The following is a 23,042-nucleotide window of genomic DNA, read 5'->3' on the forward strand; positions in this document are numbered from 1 at the left end:
TACTTCCGGCAATTTAGCGCCGTCCCCGTCATTATATGCTTGGTCATCATGGCGAACAGGAAACAACTGTCCAGTGATTTAAAAAAACCGAATTATTGTAAAATACAAGTCTCGTGTGTCTCTTTCCGGTATTGCTACACAACTTAATGGGCCGAAATCTACTGTTCAAAGCATAATTGCCAAGTTTAAGCTTACAGGATCAACTGCTAACCTCCCTCGTTCCGGATGCCCCACCAAAATTCCAGAGAGAACCAAGAGGAAGGTTCTCAGAGAAGTTAGTAGGAACCCTCCTTTAACACGTAAGGACGTACAGAAACTGGTAAGGAAAACTGGGGTTGAAGTAAGCACCTCTACAGTTACGAACATGTTACGCTCTTCTGGGTTCAAAGCATGCCGTCCTCGTAGAATTTCATATTTAAAGCCTGTTCATTTAGAAGCACGATTGAGGTATGCAAGAAAGCATGTTGATGAACCCTTTACCTATTGGAAGAGTATTTTTTAGTCAGACAAGACTAAAATCGAGCTTTACGGCCACAGTGATGTTCGTTATATTTTCCGTAAGAAGGGGGAACGAAATCTTCCAAAGAACACCGTCTCTACAATTAAACACGGAGGTGGCTTGATCATGCTATGGGGTTCCTTCAGCTCTTCTGGTGTAGGCAGCCTTCACCGCGTCAACGGAATCATGAAGAAAGAAGAGTACGTTGACATATTAGTCACTAAAATTAAGAATGATGCTCGGAACTTGCGGCATTGGCGTCGTTGGATCTTCCAGCACGACAATGACCCTAAGCACACATCGAAATATGTGGAATCCTGGTTGCAAAGGAACCATATAAGCGTTCTGAATTGGCCATCGCAGTCACCCGATCTCAACCCAGTTGGCATGAGATGAAGACCAGGGTTCATCAGCGCCAATCGAAAAACTTGCAAGAGTTGGAGGCCTTCTGTAAAGAAGAGTGGAAGAAAATACCAGCTGAGTACTGTCAAACGATCATGAAGGGCTATGAGGAGAGATTGCGCCAAGTAATTCACCTGAAAGGCTAAACAACTGACCATTAAAGTAGACGCACGAACACTTTCTGCCCCTCTTATGTTTAGTTATTTGTTTATAAACAGTTTATTTGTCGTTCAATTTTCATAAAAATTTATGTGTGTTGGTATAATATTTATTATACTCTACTTTCATTATCATAATCGTGATACTTTTTAAGTTATGAAGAAAAAACTACTTGCGACGCAGGGGTACGAACACTTTCTGTCGAAACTGTATTATCCCAGTTCGTGCCCATTTGTCTAAAATTGACGTTAAGTTAACCATAATTCAAATATAAAATTCCTAAAGAATATTTAATGTTTTACAGTTAGATTGTTTAGGTTTAGAAATACTCTGAAAGTTTAGAAAGGTGTATTCCTTAAAACTGTTTTGCATTTTATACACTATCAGAAAACACTGTCCGACATGGCCAGATGGTTATGGCGTTCGACTTGTAACCTTAGGGTCGCAGGTTCGAATCCCCTTCACACTAAACATTCTCATCTTGTTAGCCGTAGAGGCGTTATAATGTGACGATCAATCCCACTGATCGTTGGTAAGAGTAACCCAAGAATTGCCGGTGGGTGGTGATGAGTAGTTGCCTTCCCTGTAGTCTTACATTGCTACATTAGGATGGCTAGCGCAGATATTTCTCGTGTAGCTGTGCGCGTAATTAAAAAAACAAAACACTGCCCTATGAAAAATTTAGAAGAACGCCAGTGTTTCGAAGTTGTTTGTTGCTTGTGTCTAAACATGTTATCATGTTACGATGTTTACATATTTAATGTGTTAGCTTTTCGTCAGCTATCTGGGAAAGATGCTATGTTCAATTCCTCATAGAACAATTTTGAAGTTGCAGGAACTCTTCTTTTCAGTCACAGATCAATTGTTTGAATGTACAGTGAGAGGTTTGAGATGTTAGAAGTTATGATGCAGGTTGCCAGGTTTTTCGAATGTTACCTTATTGTAATTTTTTAACCCGCGATATAATGGCTCATAGAATTGCTCTTAGTTTTTCAAGTACAAACATTTATCTCGCAGCTCCGTCGTTTCTTGACCGCTTTGATCTAATTACAGTTTTGGAATCTGGAAGTCAAACCTTTTCGACTGATGCACTTGACCACGCCTACGGTGTCATAGATTAATTTATTCTTATCTTGCGAAACAGCATTTCTGTTTCAGAGTAGACTGGTATAGATCGTGTTGAGTAATAAAATCGAATCGGGGATAATCGCGCTTCCAGAAATAAATACCAAGCGTGAGCAAAAATATAGTTAAAAGGAAAAAAAGTATCGTAGATTAATGTACTTTAATCCTACTTAAAATAACTTCAAATACAATAGCTATTGAGGATTTCATCTTGTTTACAAAAACTCTTGATTTCCTGATATTATAATCATCTGAATATTTCATGTTTGTCTATTTGTTCAGTGACGAATTTTACATATCAAAATTTACAATAAACAACATGGAAGTACTAATGCAAAATGATCTAAGGATATTATGACACCAAGTAATTAGCATAGTCAGCCGAACCACCTACATTTTATTTTACTGGATTATGATTGCAGATAATAATAATAATAATAAAGTGCTCTTTAATGTTGAACCGCTACTGTGTAACACCTGTCCAGAGTTTTTTGTATTAATTCATTTTTAACATGAATCCATCTTATAAACTTAGTGTTGATATATGAAGTTTAAATTTTTAGTTTGTGTCTAACAGGTTTAATTTCTTCGAAGTAACGACTTAAATTAATCTTATATAGGATAAAACAAATATTATTTGATTCACAGTTTGCAGTTTTGTCGTTCACAAAAGATGTCATGAATTTGTCACCTTCAAGTGCCCAGGTGCAGATAAAGGCGTGGACTCAGATGTAAGTATCAGAATAATTTTTCCATTTTGTACTTTTAAATATAAATGTAGTAGCTTTTAAATATTCAGGTGTTAAGGTGATTGTAAATAGCTCGTAACCATTGTTTTATGATTAAAATATTTGAGTTTAAAAGTTGGATATTACTGACTTCCATAACTTTTTTTTAACTAAAAAGTGAGATAATATACCTGTTGCTTATGAACTAAAAATACGAATGTTTTGGGTAAAGAAACAGTTTGCAAGTCTTAATACAAGTATAATTTTGTAGTAAGTTTGCAAGGTTTAAAAATGATACAAAAACGTTAGTTCCAGTGCTCAGAGTTAAGCTTAATTTAGGTATCCTTAAACTAACCATGCAAATATGAATCTTGTGCACCTTTTAAATTAGAATTATTACAGATATTGACATTTTAATTTCATGTTAATACATCTATCAGTAATATATAATATTATTAATTTGTAAGAGCACTATGAAATTTAGTAGGTTCGTCAAATCGTTGTCATCTTGTTTGGTAATAGTTTCGCTAAGTTTCACTGTTTGATTAAACACATGGACATTAGTTATATCATTATACCTATGCCTAGACTAAGGATAATAGAGAAAATGTATGAGCGAATAAATGTTATGTATATATAAACTTGTGAAAATGTTAGTGTTTGAGATGTATTGTTATTGTTTTCTTGTTACTAACTTCCATTCGAATTCCCCTCACACCATACATATACGCCCTTTCACCCGTGGGGGCGTTATAATGTCACGATCACTTTCACTAAAAGAGTAGCCCAAGAGTTGGCGGTGAGTGGTGATGACTAGCTACCTTCCCTATAATCTTACACTGCTAAATTATGGACGGCTAACGCAGATAGCCCTCGTGAAGCTTTGCGCGAAATTCAAAACAAACCACCTATTGTGTGAAATAGTTTTAAAAGGGGGAAACTTATTTTTTGTGTGGACTATCAGAAAATTAATAGTTGCGTTAAATGTTTTTAAGTTTTTACAAGGATTAATTCTGCCTTTTTCAACAGTTATTGTTCTGCTAGTAGAATTACCACATCTCATATTAGCAATATAATATTTTAAGTGTTGAAGTGCTTTCTGTGACGCATGCTGTTAGTTGTAGAAAGGCCGTTGAAAGGATAAGGGAAGGGCACCTAATTTATAATTTAAGGATATTCAGTGATTTGTTACAGAACCTATTTTCTGAAACATAACTGCTGTAGAAGAGGAATCGTGTTTTCTATAACATATGCTGTGGAAATAGTGACCATAGATGTCAAAGGTGAAAGCTGTAAAGAGTCGGAGAACACCATGAAACATATGGGAGCTGATGTAAAGTTTTTTTAAAATCACATTCTGACAAAAAGATACATTAATACTATAGAGACTGCAGCAGAAGAAGGTGTTATTAAATTCGCAATGTAGAAAGAAAACTATTAACTCCTTTAGTGCTACACTATACATAAGGAGCTACTAATAATCTGTTATACAGTTTCCCATATTTTACACACAATTATATGTAATTTTTTATTCTCTACAAATTTTTCTGCGAAGTGTTTAAATTAGGATTTTGAAAAAGGTGGTAATCCTCTTACTGCTCCCTTTTGACACTTCCATTAGAAGACCAGGAACACTAATGACTTTATCTCAGGAGGTTAAACACTGTTCTGCCCTATTTAAACTCCTGGTTTTTCGTGAGAGGAGAAAGGAAACTTTCAGAGGTGTGAAGCAGAGGACGAATGTCGTCATATTTCTGTTAATGATTCCATCATACTTTTTTCCTTCAGATTTTGTATATTTGTATATTTTTGTGAACTTTTATTTTCTCCTTTTCTACATTGTAATTTTGAGCAGGGTGTGTAGCGTGTAAGCGTACTTTATGTAGGAGGTAATAAAATCAAATCCTAAATTCACTTCATCAAAGTAATATATACTGCAATATGTATTGAATGGCTCTGTGTACTCAATGCAATGTTGTAAAACGAACTGCTAAGTATTCAATGTCATATTATTTAAAGAAACGTTAAAGTGTGCGATATAAGGTATAAAAATGACAATTGTAAAATATTGCTGAATGACTTAGAATAAATCAAATCAATCATGAGTAGCAGGTTTACTGGGTTGGTATCAGACTATCTAAAGAATCATGCATTGAAACTGTTAGATTTTTGTCAGTCTTTGATTAAAATAAAATGTTAGTAGTATAAATTGTTTTTTTGTTTGAGCGGTGACTGCATCCAACATGTTATTATATAATATATATAATTAGTTTATTTAAATTAGATAGATGCGGCATGTTTATTCTAGTTTTTAACTTCGCTAGATTCAACGTAGCAAGCAACAGTGAATAAATAAGTACGTAATGAAGTATTGCAGAGAAGTTTCGATCATAGTAAACAGGTATTATTCTGGTAATTGAAATGTAAGCTGTACAGGTTGCTAAAGTATACATTCGTCTGTTTATAACACCTGGCTCTACTTCATACAGTTGGCTATAATATGAGTAACTTAAATATTTCCTGATCCTTTTATTCAAAAACTTTGTTACACTATTAAAATAAGCATACACTTGTGGAAGGGCAAAAGGTGTAGTTATCAACCTACCAAGCTTACATACTGTACCAAAGCTTTTGTTATGGTTTCATTTTTAGTCTCCACAATTCAGTGGCACAGCGGTATGTCTACGGACTTACAACGCTAGAAACCAGGTTTCCATACCCGTGATTGGTAGCGCACAGATAAGATAGCCCCTTCTGTAGCTGTGTGCTTAACTTGAAACAAACATTTTTAGTCTATTTTTTCGAGGCATTTCACCCCTTTCCTTGAACGTAAGCTATGCCTCTGCTGTAAGTTTGTACATATAAACCGCTTATGCTCAAATATTTTTCACGCGACATTTTCATGGTTTTCACTTATTCTTGCATTTTTTGTAGTTATTCTGAAAAAAAAGGCGAAAAACTTTGTCTTCTTTTATACGTAACTAAATACAGAATTTAAGCTTTTAATCGTTAAATTACAGACTTGTTTTTATACAGTTCAATACCACTGGACTAAGCTCTATCATGCTGAGTACTTTTATGCTTGTTTGTAACTACAGTCAAATAATTGATTGAAAAAACGTTGGGTAAAATCTCATTTTCTATCATAAAATACCTACACAAGGTATGTTTTTATTATGTCTTATCAGTAACTATCAGTCTTCTGTCTAGACTTAATAACGATACTTTCATCATGATGTATATCCTGTATAAATTTACTAGTACTTAAGTCACAGGAAATTACTTAGTGCCGTTTCAGTTATTACCAGACGGTATTGATTTAGTCATTTAAAAACAAGTATTCTAAGATAATTATCATTCTTATATGACACCATTACTGCAAATAGTAAAACTCGCTTCTGTTAAATTGTGGAGATAGTATTTATTTGCTTTGGGTATTTGCCCATAGCTACAGAAGAGCTGTTTGTGCTAACCGCTCTCATTTTGAGCTGTAATCATCATCTCTTGGGCTACTCTAACCGAACAGTGGAATTCATCCACCGCTGTTATAACGCAATCACGATCCCAATGATTTTGTGCTAATGAATTCACAATTTGACTAATAACTGATTTTTCATCCGTGAGAATTAGCTGTATTTTGAGATATTATGAAATCTTTAAAGTATTTTGTGATTTGGGATATTATAAAATGTTTAAAAGGCTGTTTGTAAGGTGTGTGTGTTTTTTGTTTGTTTTTTTATAACTAAGTCACTTCGGGTTATCTTCTGGAAGTGGAACCAATGGTTTTAGAGTTGTAAATCCGTTTACCGCTATCTCGCCTGAGGATTCTTTGTGAGTAGTTGTAAAAACAAATGTCTCTGTATGGTATTTTTAGTAAAAAACTTTTACACATTACTAAGTAGTTTGTGTTATAGTGAAATTTAAAGTTGTAAACGTTAATTCTCAGGTTGGACAGCAGTAAACTTATGGACATACAAAGCTAAAATCTGGGGTTCAGTTCTCCTCGGTGGACACAGTAGATAGCTTAATATGGCTTTGGTGTAAAAGGAAATAACAAATAATCGTAAATATTCGTTTTCTTACACGAAAAAAATTATCTATGAAAGTCAATTTTTAATTCGTACTTTGAAAATGGTTTCAATATATCAAACAAAATAGAGGTAGGTAGTTATTGTTGAATTATATTACACTTGTTTATTTTTAAACATGATCATTATGTATATCTCTAGTGTACTACCGGAAATAGTTCTCGTGTAGTTTTGCGCGAATTTCGAACAAATAAAACTAAACCAAACTAAGCTCGCACAAATGACATCGAACGGCCACAAATTACAACCCTCATTAAATAATATGTCTGAATACTGTTGTAAGAAATGGATAAAAATTGATATACACAAATGCAAGTTTTAGTACTGACAAAACTAAAGAAACTAATCAAAATCAACCCCAAACTAAATCTTAATGGAACACTTCTCCATACAGCTACATCAGGAAAAGTTATTGGAATTTTTTTCTTACCTTGACCCAGAATTAATCTGGCAAAAACATATAAATGAAATTTGAAACAAAATCTGGCAAAGGATAAATTAGAAGTCTGCCAGTAAGTAATACAGAACAAGAACAACTAACATGTTAAAAATGTACAAACAATACATATGACAAGTTACAGAATATACTTGTTCAGTCTGGATCAATGTCACACCTAACAGGCACTGCGTGGCTAGGTAATCGGTTAAGGCACTCGATTCGTAATCTGAGGGTTGCGGGTTCTAATCCCTGTAACACCAAACAAACCGAACCAAAAACGAAATATACGCATTGATCGATGTGTCATAATGAGGAAAATGAACTTTAGTACCTCTCATTCTTAAGTATATACTATAAGCTTAGTACTACTACGTAAAGCATATGCTGAGTGGGCAGTTATTTACATATATCGCATGAATAATCATCGGATGTCCGATTTGCATAACAGTAAACTCAGAAGGATTTGACATTATTTCTAATATGGTTTTGTCTTATGTTAGCTATAATACAGATCAGGATTATATTGTAACTGCTTTGTGAAGTGTTTGTAAAGACATACATACGATTAAGTTTCACAAACAAGCTAGTCTCAGACTTATCTGGAAAACGTAACGAATATTAGTATTTATCGTTGCATTCGGTAAGATATTAGTTATAGAAGCGGAAAGTGCCGTTTAGGAAGAAAATATTACATAAAAGACTGAAAGGGTATATTATCTAACATTTTCTTTTGTTAACATATCTAATGACTTCATTAAATGTTAATTACATGTCCTGATTTGCGGAAATTAATAATTGATCCATTTAACTGATTAAGCACTTGAGTTTTTAAATTCAAAGCCAAAATTCTGTATAAAAAGTGGAAATTTGCATATTCAAGGGGATTCTTTAAACTCAATTTACGGACAAAATCATAAAATAGGCTGTGTACACCATAGGACAGTTATCAGTTATAAAACAAATTACGATTAGTTTGGTTTGGTTTGGTTTTGAATTTCGCGCAAAGCTATACGAGGGCTATCTGCGCTAGCCGTCCCTAATTTAGCAGTGTAAGACTAGAGTAGCTAGTTATCGCCACCCACCATCAACTCTTGAGCTACTCTTTTATTACCAACGATTAGTGGGATCGACCGTAACTTTGTAACGACCACACGGCTGAAAGGGCGAGCATGTTTGGTACGACGGGGATTCGAACCCGTGACCCTCAGACTACGAGTCGAGTGCCTTAACCACCTGCCCATGCCAGGGCCAAACAACTTTAGGTGATGCAAGTGGAAAGTATAAATGTATGTATTTCAGGAGCTTTTTCTCGGTTCAAAATCTTAAAGCAAAATTGCCCACGTGCAGCGTTGGACAGTTTCCGATTGATTACCATACAAAAAATTGGCTAGTCAATTCTTATGAACAAAATATGTTAAGACACACTTTTGTAAAAAGATGACTTTTGAGAAAGTAGTTGATTGTAAAGGTTATGTGTAATTAATTAATGATCAACTGACGTGTGTGTGTGTGTGTGTGTGTGTTTTCGTTAAAAATATGTACAATTAAAGTCATTGTTAATAGTGATGTCTAACGAAAGTTTTACCAAAGAATGAGCTTTGTATTATTTAATTCAGCCACTAGAAAATATATTTACTTATCAAGCAATTTCTATATGTATATATGACAGTGAGTATTTGTAAATGTAAGTTCTGTCGATATCAACTCTTGTAACACTAAGATAATTCCGCCAACAATTTGTAACTCTCAAGGAATCTACCCAGCTCACAATCTTCACGATAACACTTACAACGATCTGTATCAACACAACCTACTTCTAACGAATATACACACCCCTGACAACAAGATGGCCTAGTCATGAACTTTTTTACCCATATCATCATTACTTGGTAACCTCTACATAGAACATTTCGAAGATACGTTCTACAAACAGGCACTTTAAGTCAAATTATTTAGCTCGAATATATTGGCGATACGTTCTATATATTGCTACACTCTACAGACGAATATCTAGCCTTCTTGAACAACACGAACAGACCATTGTGCAATACGATTTATAAGGGAAGCAATAAAGTAAACTTCCATTCCTTCACAATGGTCGCCAAGATACGTACTCATAAGCTACAAGAGTTAACAGGAAACCCACAAATACTGGCAAATAGCTCGACACTAGACCAAAATCACCCCAACAGTGTAAAGAGGGTGTCATAAACCGTAGTAGTCAGAATGGACATGATTTGTATCAAACTTTTATGAAGAAGAAAGAAAAAAACACATCACAACCATCCTTGACCAGGAAAACTTGATAAAGAAGAAAATGACGAAGATAAACGTCAAGAATAAGGATGAAGAACGTAACAGATATATAGCCGTATTCCCTGTGAAACCTGTAGAATTTTATTAACATCAGAGCATTATTCAGAAACTACAACACAATACGATCACAGTTAGTACACGCTAAACTACCTGCCTAAAAATACCATTTACAGCACCCTTACTTAGTAAATGTAGATTCTTTCTAGAGTAGAAACTAGAGGACTTTGTAACATGTTCTATACAACATTATAAAATATCTATTATACTTCAAGAAATTTGTGAAACTACACTAATAGGTGATGAATCATGTTTTTATAATGTGTATATACTATCATTATTAAAGGGCATGAGTATTAGAAAACGTGCTAAACAAGATTTCAGTTTCAAGTAATTAGACTTTTCATGATATTACGTGTAGAAAACAGTTTTATAATCAGCTATATGATGCTTTAATTTTAACAGGTAAACCAATGTGTATTATACATATTTTGTAAGTAAAATAAAAATGTTAAGTATGCGATAAATCACGTATATTGGATTTTAAGTTCACTTTTTGTTGTTTTTTTTGTTACTAGACGTAACTGTAAACCACTATACTGGTTTCATTACTTTAGGTGTTGTGATAAACATAATATAAAAATAGGATGTTTGTTTTATAGATGCATTGTTAGTTCAGGTTTACGCTGTGTAGATTCTATTAAGTTAATTCTCTTATAGCTGGTTGGTTAGCCTAATGGGAAAGTCTCCCGCTGGGACAGCGGTAAGTCTTCGGATTTACAACACTAAAATCAAGGGTTCGATTCCTCTTGGTGGACTCAACAGATAGTCCGATGTGGCTTTGCTATAACAAAAAAAAACACACACACCAAATGTATAAATCTGCATATGATTGGTACACAGCTTGACCACAAAAAATCAAACAACATCCTTATCTGTTTTGTTCTTGGGACTGGTACACTGCCTGATGAGGAAGGTTTAGGTTGTATGAGGTTTAAAGAGAGACACTATTATCAGAACCGTATCTGAAGTCAATTGAATCTTGATACATGCTATGCTGTACAGTCTGATTCCTCGCTGTACGATCCGTTGGAGGTAATGTATTTACATGGTATACACTGGGTCAGTTGATCTCAGCGGGTGGCCGTATTACATTTCCGCGAAAATAGGACTATATTGGGGAATCTAGTGTACCTTTTAATGTTCCCTTTGTTGGTCTCAAAGATTATTAGATTTTTTTAAAGACAATGTCACCAACCATTATACTGGTTTTGTTTATGGTTGGTTTTAAAAAGAGGAGTTCAATCAACTTCTCTGATACCAAATGAGAATCTGTGAGATGATCAGAATGCAGTGTCACAGTACCGTACTCCTTTGCCTACAGCTCTAAAGGATTTGGAGACAATTTGTTTGATGTGAAAAACAACTATAATGTACACCTTAAACTAGGGAATTTTTACGCCACATTCAGGCTGCGATTAAAGCATGCAGTGGTACAACACTTTATTGATACAGGGTTTCTACTTTTTTGACCAGGCCGGGCAGAACTTGTGTACATAAATATTAAAATTTATTATGAAATTAGTTGCATGTTTGTTTTGATTTTGAATTTCGCGCAAAACTACGTGAGGGCTACCTGCGCAAGACGTTTTTAATTTAGCAATGTAAGACTAGAGGGAAGGCAGCTAGTCAACACCACCCACCGCCAACTCTTGGGCTACTCTTTTTACCAAGGAATAGTGGAATTGACCGTCGCATTATAACGTCCCCACGGCTGAAAGGGTGAGCATGTTTGGTGTGACGAGAATTCGAACCCGTGAGCCTCGGATTACGAGTCGAGTGCCTTAACCACCTAGCCATGCCAGGCCTAGTTGCATGTTAAATTTTCCGTTAAGTGTGGATTTAAAATTTATTATACATCCTTATTTGTAATTAAACAAAAAGGTACACAGTGAGCTAGCTGTGCTATGCTCACCACGGGTATCGAAACCTAGTTTCTAGCGTTTATGTCCTCATACATACCGTTACGCCAGTGGGGGTCTTTATTATACATTATACGGTATTATGTGTTTACGTATTTCTTAGTTGCATGCTGTTACCCTTATTCTAGAATTCTAGAGTGTTAATACTAAAATTTCAAGATCTTAACTTGCGATACGCTGTAGATAGATTTTTAGACATTTTTCAGTTTTTATATGAAACTAATAAAAGTCAATGCCACTTTGATCAGATATTTTTTTTCTCTGTTACTTTTCTTGAGCAGAAAGTTTGGGAAAAATTCCTTAGGTTAATCAATCTCTATACAGTTTTATCTTGTATTGAAAGTTGTGAATATTAATATTAACTTGTTCACGTATGGAGAACCCTTTATTGTTGATTTCGAATCATTATTAGATATCAACAACTAATCCCACGTTGAATTTCATCATTCGGTGTTCAACCAAATTGTTCAACTAAGCCAATTAGGGCATCACAAAGGATACAGTCTCTTCCAAAAGAGAAAGTGCAGACTGTTTGGTAAACAGGAGACGTTGAATTTTCCCTTGTGGGAATATTTGACTTGAATTATTTTGTTGACTTTGTCACAATAATAGATACCTTAAAGCGTGAAAATAAGTTCCGGCTCTTAAATTGGAAATTTCATGAAGTTTTATATCAGTGGTCACAGCGTTTACAAAGAGCTGTACGTGAAACTGCCGAAAGTTAGGACATAAAGTTGCATTAGATAGAAATAATTTAAGGACTGCAAAATCTCCAAAGTTTTTTGCTTTTTGACACCAACTGTCAAATATAATGATAACTGCAATAAATTGTGATTACACAGACCACATACTAACACTGAAATTACTGGCGTGTTTAAACCGTTGTCAAAGTTTTGACTCTCTGAAAACGTCAGCCTTTTGTGTTTGCCACCTACTGGCTCAACGAACGTCATCTCAAAATTGGGGACGACTAGCACAAATAGTTAATTGTATATCTTTGCGCGATCTGATAAAAGGAACAACCATCTATTAGATATATATATTAAAATAATTTACCACGAAAATGTAAGAGTTCTTTATTTTATCCACGCGTTTAAGAAAGGCGCAAACGTAATTTAAATACCCAATTTTATTTTGAACTACTGTTTGTAACAGAAATAGGTCATTAAAGTTAGATTTTATCAAGAGCTGCTTAAAAATTGAAACACACTGCGAAAAAAAAATCCGTCTTTGACTATTTTGTGGTATGATTGTATAGTAGTTAAGCCTGTAAGTACAACAAGTCTTCTATAAGCCTAAATCTACTGAACTCTATACAAAACATTTTGTTATTTTATGAACGAAGATTGTTTCATATTTTTTTATATTCGTGTGACTGTTTACACTTGATTTTGCTTCTGTTGACTTTTCCATCAGCGACGTACACGTTACGCTATCATGCAACTGATGGATTATTCTCTGAACATCAAAACTTTCACGTCTTTCTGTGTAATCTCTTTATATATCCATCTATATGATCTAGAACGTTCGATCTGACTGTATATGTAAGTTTTAAGAGTCAGAAAAATTTCGTATGTGTAATCTTACCTCGAGCGTATTGATAAACTGTACTCTCCCTTGCGTACCATCTGATCCGTTAATGATTCTTTAAATATCGAATTCGTGTCAGAGAAGATGCCTTTCTTTATTCTGTTACAACATATTTGTATGTATGTATTCATATCTTTATTTATTCTTCGTTACTTTTTGGTGAAGTATTTAAAACTTATTTTAGAACATGGCTTAATGAATCTACTTACATTTACTGTGTGTAAAAATCTTTTTATTTGAACCTCTTTTTCTGTGATGTTTAGTATCTCGCAGAAAGCGTTGCGAAATAAATGTAAATTTATATTGATTACCAAATTTTACGTTTGATCCTAAAATAAGACCATTTTAAGTCGTCTTTCCAACAGAACGTAGACTTATCCACATCTTTTCATTGACGTCATATTCCCTGTCAGTAAAAAAGTACCGTACGTCTTACGGATCTTTGGATCTTTTATGGCGTTCGACCTAAGTCATTTTGATATTGTTTCTTGGTGGCCATTGTATTTTATAACATGTTTAGCTTTAGTATGCGCTTCTAATAGAATGCTGAGAAAATGTATGTAAACTAAGTTAAATTTATTGTATCATTTTACTGAGCAGTTATTTATGTTTACTAATTGTAATGCGAGAGTTGTGTTTAGTCGTCAAGTAATCTTTTACGTTTACCAATTATAATGTGATGGTTATATTTAGCTGTCGGGTAATCCTTTACGTTTACGTGTTATGCAGGGGTTATGTTTCATTTCAAGTAATCTTTTACATTTATTAATTATAATGTGGGGATTGTGTTTAGTCATTTAATAATTACTTACATATACTAATTTTAATGTGAGGGTTCTATTTAGTTGTCGAGTAATCCCTTACGTTTACTTGTAATACGAGAGTTGTGTTTAGTCGTTTAATAATTACTTACATTTACTAATTTTAATGTGAGGGTTCTATTTAGTTGTCAAGTAATTCATTACCTTTACGTGTAATATGCGAGTTGTGTTTAGTCGTAGAGTAATTGTTTTCTAACAATAATGCGAGATTGTGTGTTTAGTTATTGAGTAATTCTTTTCCTATACTAACTGTAATGCCAGTGTTGTGTTTAGTTGTTAAAGGATTACTTAAGTTTACTTTGTGGAGTCCAAACTGCTGAACTTAAGAATCTGGGAAAGTCGCGGTATATGTATGTAGTAAGGATTCTGTTACAGGACGCTCGGACCAAACACCAGTTTGCTGTCCAAACTTATACTAGTCCTACTTTTTGTGACCACTGTGGCTCACTTCTATATGGAATAATTCACCAGGGACTGAAATGCAAAGGTAAGTGTTTTTTGTTGTTTCGTTTCATGAGAGGTAAACAAAATATTTACCTTTTTATTGGCTACTGGTGAAATATTTGTTTTACAAATGGAATAGAAACTTGATAATGTATATTTTTTCAGTCAAATAATAAACGTTGAATTAGCCTTTTTTAACATACAAAAAGTAAACTCATTTTTAGTTGCTTTTTTCTTTGTCTGTGCTTGCTTACTACCTTTAATGAAGCCTCAAAGACATCTTATCATGACACTATACCAAAATAAAGACTGAATAAAAAGTTCATAACAACTTTTTAAATAATAACGATAACCTGAAGTAATGTTCTTCTTTGTAAATACACATATTTCAAACGATTTTTTTTTCTCACGATATTCTTCCAATAGCACGGTAAGCTTAACTTTCTTATCAAGTCTGATTCTTTGTCATATCTAGTTATGCATTATCTCGAGTTTGAGCTCTGTAGTTTAAAGCATAGAACAGAAGCTTTCTCAATGGAAAACCCAAAAGGCTGGGTTCTGGATAACATTTTGTTCTTGGGTTTTGATGTTTTTTGTACGTTTTGCAGAACACTGGTTTGATGTATAATAGCCAACATTGTGTAGAAAGTTTGAAATTAGAGAAAAAATATCGCTTATTTGCTTGTTTCACTATAAAAGGGAATATAGAAGATAACGTACTGGGCTACTATACGTATGTATATAGTAAAGTATTAATACGCGCGCTTTATCTTCCAGATGACTTGATTTTCCAGCATATATCTAGTCAATGACTTGTTCTTAATTAAGAACAGAAAAAGACATGTTTTCACAGATGAACGTGTGGTTAACACTAGTATTTTTCATTTGTTTTTGTCCCTTTTTGTGTCAACAATGAATTCCTCGCGTTTGTGCTAACAGCAATTTTTTCTATTTTTGGAGTTAAAAGAACGGCTTAAATAGTGTATTTTTTTTTCTTAGCGCAAAGCTGCACAATAAGTTATTTGCACTCTATCTACTGCAGGGAGTCGAATCCGGACTTTAATTTTGTAATTCATTAAACTTTCTCGCTGCTAATCCACCGAGAGACTTTAAATATGTTTCTTCAAATAATTTAAACTTTAATCTGAATGTAATGTGTGGTGTAATCAAAATAATAGAACGATTTTCTTCGTCTTATTCCCCAAACATAGGGATTTTTATGGCTAGATGACAAATTTGATGTTAAAAAATTAAAAAAAAGCATTTAAAACCAGGCCTAGAAAAATTTAACATGTTACAGGAAATTAAAAAAAAAATCTACACTTGCTGATAATAAATGAAGTTGAATCTGTAAATGGAGTTTTAAAATACACAGTATATTAATTAATACTTAAGATTGATACACGAAAGAAGCTCCAAGTTAGGAGCGCTTTGCGAGTATTTTATCCTTGATCACATTTATTAAAGAACTGTTACAAAATTGAGTTTGTAAATATGATTCACTTAATTAATACGTTAATTATTTACTGATTTATTTTGAGCGAGTAATAATCATTGAGCATTTACCTGAAAAAATATCAAAATAATAGGTAAAATTATTAATTATTAGAGAAAAAAAAAGGGGCTATTGAACAAAATGCTAACACATTCAAACCATACAAACATTAAAATCTACTTAAAAGACATATTAAGACGCTTTGGGTTATAAAGTGTGCTAAGTCTTAACTGCAAAAATGGCTACACTGTGTTTACAGATATGAGACCGGGTTTCGTTAAAGTCGAAGCACCTTTCGTCAGAAAAAGTGGTTTAACACAAACAACAGAATTATGAAAATTTAAACTAACATTTTAAAGAAGCCACACATCGTACAAGAAAGCTTAATTACAAATATATAAATATACACTTTTTAGTTTTAGTTTTCAAACCACTTACATAATTATATATAAAAATATGTTTACAAATTCATATCCTTACATTCGTACCAATAACAAGGGAAGAAGGGTGTTTGTTGCTTCAGTCTTGTTTGTTTTGGAATTTCGCACAAAGCTACTCGAGGGCTATCTGTGCTAGCCGTCCCTAATTTAGCAGTGTAAGACTAGAGGGAAGGCAGCTAGTCATCACCACCCACCGCCAACTCTTGGGCTACTCTTTTACCAACGAAAAGTGGGATTGACCGTCACATTATAACGCCCCCACGGCTGGGAGGGCGAGCATGTTTGGCGCGACTCGGGCGCGAACCCGCGACCCTCAGATTACGAAGCGCACGCCTTAACGCGCTAGGCCATGCCAGGCCCTTGCTTCAGTCACATTTCTTTCTTACTTTATTTACTTCGCCCTCCAATGGGAGAGTGGCAAATCTTCCGATTTACAACGCTAAAATCAGGGGGTTCGATTCACCTCGGTGTACACAGCGCATAGCCAAATGTGACATTCTTATAACAAAATGCACACGTACACTTTCTTCGAGTGGATTAGAATCTCCTGTAATGTATTATCCTATATTGTTTGAATTAATTTCATGTAGTATAAGATAATTAACTTCATAAATGTAACTTTTGCTCGAGAGTTTAAAGGATTTTAGTTCTTGTTTCAATTTTGGAATTTGTTGAAACGTTTAAACAGAAAATACTTTATTGAATTTCGCGTAAAGCTGTATTCGAGGGATATCGGTGCTAACCCTTTTTAATTTAGAAATGATAGAATGCAACTTTTGGGGTAACCATCTACTAGTGAAAAGTAGGATTGACCGTACTTCATAATGCCCCCTACGACTGAAAAAAGTAAAAATTATTATTGTTTCATAGTTTCTTTACTGTTGTGTATTTCAATTTAATATACAGAGAATTATGAGTCGGGAAAGTGCTTAAAGACCTAGAAAATAATACTCAGTTTGTATGTGTGTGCGCGCGTGTCTGGATTAATCATAGATTCGACCTACGGAAGTCTTTCTAATGACGCTTATTAAATATGGAACTCCCAGAAAGAAAGAAAGAAAAAAAGACTCATTCAGAGATGAAAGATTGCGTCGGCTTATGGTTTTTGGGAGCCAGTTACAAAATACTTTGTGTAAATAAAAGTCACGACAAGTAACGCATATATTCGGTTTCGGTGTTTACTTCCTTAAAGGTTCTAAAAACTAAATTGTTCGTTGATTTCTGAATTAAGATAAAGTCGAATTTGAGAACTGTATGACAGATTTTAGATTTCTGCAGGATAGGGGCAAAAGAACGTTTGTTGTGTTTGATCTTCTGATAATCCGCCCGCAGTTCTGAAGGGTTTATAGTATTTATGAACTATGTTTGAACACTCTTTTTCTACTCTTCTCTCGAGAACGCAGTTGTAACTGTAATTCAAGATAGTTTCACATCAAGGTGGTGATGTATGGCAGCTAAAACTCAAATCCTTTTTAGTTAAGTTTTATAACATTACAGGCTACTTACTCTTTAATATAAAACTTGTAAAATAGAGAACAGTTTGTCAAAGAAAGAATAGGTTTGAGTTTTCTTGTATGTAATGCAGAACAAAACGTGTCTAATAGTTTTGTTTATCTCAATGTCGGTTGACGAAAAAACAATAGTACTTTAATAGCGTTTCTGTGTCATGTGAGTTTAAGTTTTATGTAAAAGTATCCCCCCTGTGGGTCAGAGGTAAACTTACGAACTTGCAAAGCTAAACTTCAGGTTTGATTCCTTGCCGTGGCCCAGAACGCAGATATCCCATTGTGTAGATTTGCACTTAAAAACCTTTAACTCTCATGAAGAAAACAAAACAGGTTTTGTGGTTTTTTGTAATTCGTTTCTTCAGCCACTGGATTTTTTAACAGTGGCTGTCCAGTAGAACGGATTAAAAAACTGATTTATAGTAATTACCAATAGTAAGTATAATCAGATAAGTATCTTTATTGCAACAGTAATCCTTTAAATACAGATCTCTAGAATAATACAAAATTATTCTAATCGCAAACACTGAAATATACAAGACCACTTGTCTTAGTCCTAACGTTATTTAAGCCTATATTACGTACATCCTATATTTGATAAAGAGATGAGAGCGTAATTTGTGTGCCTTTATTGCTTTATTGTAGTTGTATCTAAACTTTACTGTACTTAAGGCTGTCAAAAATAAACTTATAATAATGTTCTAAAACCTAATGTTAAACCTTTTAAAAGATTTGTAGTACAGATATCAACTATTTTAACCCACCTCTTGTTTACATACGCACGTTTTCAGGACAGACAAAAACTAAGTATTATTATAATAAATTGGTAATATTGTTTGCTTCCTGAAACTGAAAAACGTGTCGGTGACAGATTGTGGGACCTAGTTTAATCCATGTAGTTTCCATTAACGACAAGCCTGTTCTGTAAGTGAGGTATAGGAAACAGGGAATACGGTGTAAAGCTGACTAAAAAAAGAAACTGTTAGCAGTTGTGTTTTTCATTTTTCTCATGTACTGTTGGTGATTTGAAAGGAAAAAAACACATTAGTAAACTTGCAAATTGCTAAGACTTTTTTTTTTTTCACAGATTGAAGTTATATGTAACGCGTTTTAATAGTTAAAATTCCGTGGCACATTTAGGCCTTACGTGAATAAAATGAATTAAAAGCTTACATTTTCTGTCTACAGATCTGTCTGATTTTACTTTAGAATTGTGTATTAATTAATAAAATGTGCTTATTATTTTGACAATGGCGATGTATAAATCTTCTGATTAATATGTGTGTATGATAAGTAAACTTAGTATTTCGAAACTTGGAAGCACATTCACGGCAACAGTTTGTTTAATATGTTTTAGTAGTAACGATATTCATCCAAGATTCACTACACTGAATAACTGATGATTTTATACTGTTATTTATAGTTGTTCCGACAAATAAGGCTTTGTTTTTTGTTGGCGCAAAACTATACAATTAGCTCTCTGCGGTCTATTCATTGCGGGGAATTGAACTAACTCACCGCGAAACTCAACATATAAGACGCTCTGTGTACCGATATGGCCGGGTGGTTAAGGTGTTTTTTCTGTCACAGAAATTCGACATTTATATTGTTTTCCTGGCTCTTTTCTCTCAAACAGAAAAGGTTCAATGTAAATTAAGGCTAACGATTCAGAGCATAGAATCTTATGTATACAGATAGGAAAGTGATTAAAGTGCTCAGTCAAACTCCAAGTGGGGCTAGAGACCAAACAGGTTTGTTTTGTAAAAACCAAAAAACTGAAAATTCTGGGCCGCACGTTCTCGGAAATATACGTTTTGCTGTTTAATTTACTCTCAAACTTACCAAAAGGTGGTTAAAGGCGGTGGTGGTAATTTTCAACTCGAGAAGTATTTATGTCAGCAATATTGATAATTTTAGTATGCTCTAGTAACCGTGGTCCTTAAAAAGTTTACATCATTCGGAAACTAGACCCGTTGTTCTTTCGTGGTTTACCTTTCTACCTGGTGGTTTATCGACCACCATGAACGAGTAAGTTTACCTCATCACTAAAAGAATATTAAAAGTGAAACAATTCGCAGGACTCGGTGTGTGAAACCTACAGCCAAAACTCGGAAGCAGCGCTAGTTATCACACGTGTCTCTATAAGATGTTTCCCTGTTAAAAGACGCTCTGCTACATATTGATATGGTAATCCAGACGCAATTTTCTTCTCACCATATCTACCCGATCTTTCGGAAATAATGAAAATTACCAAACTCGTTACGTGTTTGGAGGATGAAAACAGGAAATTAATCCTTTTCCACGTTGATTAGTATTTGCTTTTTTTTTTCGTATGTGTGTATTAATTTAGGAAATCAGCTTTTAACTTCACGCACAACTAAGCAGTGTAATTACCATTATCATCGTCAAAGTAATGGGTGGAAGTACAAATGCACGAAGTGTTAAATTTAATATTAATAATCTCATGAATATTTAATAACACATACGGAGTGACTGAAAAATTGTTTTAAGTATAACATATATATTATATATAACGTTATTATATATTTCATTTCTCAATTTCCTAAATCGTAAGATGGTCTGAGGTTATTACATTTTTTAGGAGCTCTTTACATGTTTATTGATCTGATGGTTTGTAACATAGGATTTTTACGAAACAATATTCGAATTAATCTGTTTACGTTAGAACTTTCTGTTCATTCACTTATGCAGTTGTGGCGATTTTTTAAACATACATTCCAGACCTTTCTCTAACTTCTCTTACATCTATTTAAATTCAGAACTAACACGAACCCAACTATTTATTTAATTAATTTTAATAGGCATTTAAACTTGAAAGTTATTACAACTTCTGACGCAGCTGCACTATATATTAATTTGTAACATGGAAAAGCAGAAAACCATCTAAAATTAACGACCTTTGAATTTTTCAAGGCTTCTCTACATCAGTGATGTCGAGAAAATCCACTTGTAGAGAAATATATATGCAAAAACGGCTCGTTTGGGTTGAGAAAATATTTTACATAGACCGAAGAAGGTCGAAACGTTGTTCGCTCTTCTATGTAAAATATTTTCTCAACCCAAACGAGCCGTTTTTGCATATATATTTCTCTACATCAGATACGTACATCTCCATAATAACAATTAACTTCTGATTAATTTGAAATAAAAACAATTAACAAATTAATCCAAAAGTTTTGAAGTTTCACCGGCACACTAAGCCTAGTCAAAGAAGGAAAAGTTTGGTTTTGGTCCTAAATTAATTTAATAAAGTGTAACTATTAATCTAATGACTTCCAAAAGAAGAAAAAAATTAAAATACAAATTTTAATTAAAATATGTTTAAAAATTTGTTAAGTGTTAGATGGAGATTTTTATTACAGGCTGCAAGTGCACGTGGATATTTATATTTTTGAGTAGAAAAATTGAATACGTTGAAGTTTGAATCATATCTTCCTGAATTAATAGCAGTTGCTGAATGAACTTTTATTTAATTCAAATACAAAATAAATACTAAATTAGATATGTATATTTTTCTATTTGATGTTGTTGTTGTTTTTTTTGCATTTATTTATAATTCAGTATTAATATATGGGTCGTTGCTGTAAGGTGATTAGCATATTTCTGATTTCGATATTTCACATCTCGTAATCCGTGGGTCGCGGGTTGGAATCCCCGTCACACGAAACATGCTCGCCCCTTTTAGCCGTGGGGGCGTTATAATGTAACGGTTAATCTCACTGTTAGTTGGTAAAAGAGTAACCCAAGAGTTGGCGGTGAGTGGTGATGACTAGCTGCCTTCCCTGTAGTCTTAAATTGCTAAATTAGGGACGGTTAACGCAGAGAGCCCTCTTGTAGCTTTGCGCGACATTCAAAACAAACCAAACCAAACATCTCGACGACGAAAAGCCAAAAAAAGCTTATTTCAGTTTTCTATGATACTTCCAGTAACGTGCCTTATTAGATTGTCATGATTATATTGAGTACGTAGTGGATGTCAAACGCCTTCAAGGTTTTGTTTCAATTTTTATACTTTTCACACATGCGCACTCATACACAACATATGATGATCATCAGTTGAGTCTTTCAAATGAATTATTTTCTAACTTAGTTACTTGAAATAATAGTTTTACAGAGTGTATAAAATTGGCGTAAGGTTCGATTAACTTAATTTTCTCGACAAAACTTGGAACAGCATGAAAGAATGTTGGTTACAAAAAGAAGTTCCTTCCTGAGTCAATTTTTATCTTCAGACTTTATCAAGTTTTCAGGATTTCTTCAGCCCACTGAAATCTCTTGTATTGTTGCTTTATAACTGATAAAACATGATTACTCTCATTGTTAACAGACATTTTTCGACAGTTGTATTTAAACATATGGTAAATTATAAATAAATACGATATGTAATATTTTAAAACCCGAATAACGTAGGGAGTTCTCAGACTACTTTGTGGTAATTTGTGTATAAGTGTTAAGAAGGACTTTACATTCTGACTACACCAGCATTATTTAAATACTTATTAGAGCATGAACCTACTTGAGAATATAAAATATTACACCATATTAGTGTTTCTCAACAGTTTTATTAACTCACAATTGATGTTCAGAGTATTTACAAGTTCTGATATTTTTGAGAAAATTTAATACTAGTGTTTCTCAACAGTTTTATTAACTCATCTGGTATTCTGAATGTTCACTGTAAAGGTTGTATAAAAGTTTCGCGGTTAATTTAAAACTCACCCTAAAGCTGTGCATATAAAACTTCCATTTATTGGTTAGTGAGAGAAAAATGTGATAGAAGACACCTGATCTTTTTAAAAATTGCCTTGTTTCTTTTTGTTGTTGTTTTTTTCCAGCTTGTGACATGAACGTCCACAAACGCTGCCAAGAAAGTGTCCCGAACCTGTGTGGTTGTGATCACACAGAGAGACGAGGAAGAATTGAGCTGAAGGTAGCTTTCAATAACAACAAGTTGACAGTGGAAGGTTAGTGTTTGGTTACTAAAATCAGCC

The 23,042-nt window shown here is 33.8% G+C and overlaps 1 protein-coding gene across 6 annotated transcripts in view; it reads left to right on the plus strand.

The window, feature by feature from the left end:
- The window catches only part of LOC143232771 (protein kinase C, brain isozyme-like), a 100,637-nt gene that overhangs the window by 44,266 nt on the left and 33,329 nt on the right, over positions 1–23,042 (plus strand). For 3 of the 6 annotated variants that reach the window (XM_076468607.1, XM_076468606.1, XM_076468610.1), the window contains exons 3-5: positions 2,834–2,916; positions 14,420–14,633; positions 22,887–23,015. In XM_076468607.1, the coding sequence (XP_076324722.1) occupies positions 2,834–2,916; positions 14,420–14,633; positions 22,887–23,015 (426 nt within the window). The remainder of the gene's footprint in view (positions 1–2,833; positions 2,917–14,419; positions 14,634–22,886; positions 23,016–23,042) is intronic. The other 3 variants (XM_076468609.1, XM_076468608.1, XM_076468611.1) reach the window with 1 other exon arrangement.

This window comes from Tachypleus tridentatus, chromosome 11, assembly GCF_004210375.1.
Source record: "Tachypleus tridentatus isolate NWPU-2018 chromosome 11, ASM421037v1, whole genome shotgun sequence".
In the NCBI taxonomy this organism is placed as follows: Eukaryota; Metazoa; Arthropoda; class Merostomata; order Xiphosura; family Limulidae; genus Tachypleus; species Tachypleus tridentatus.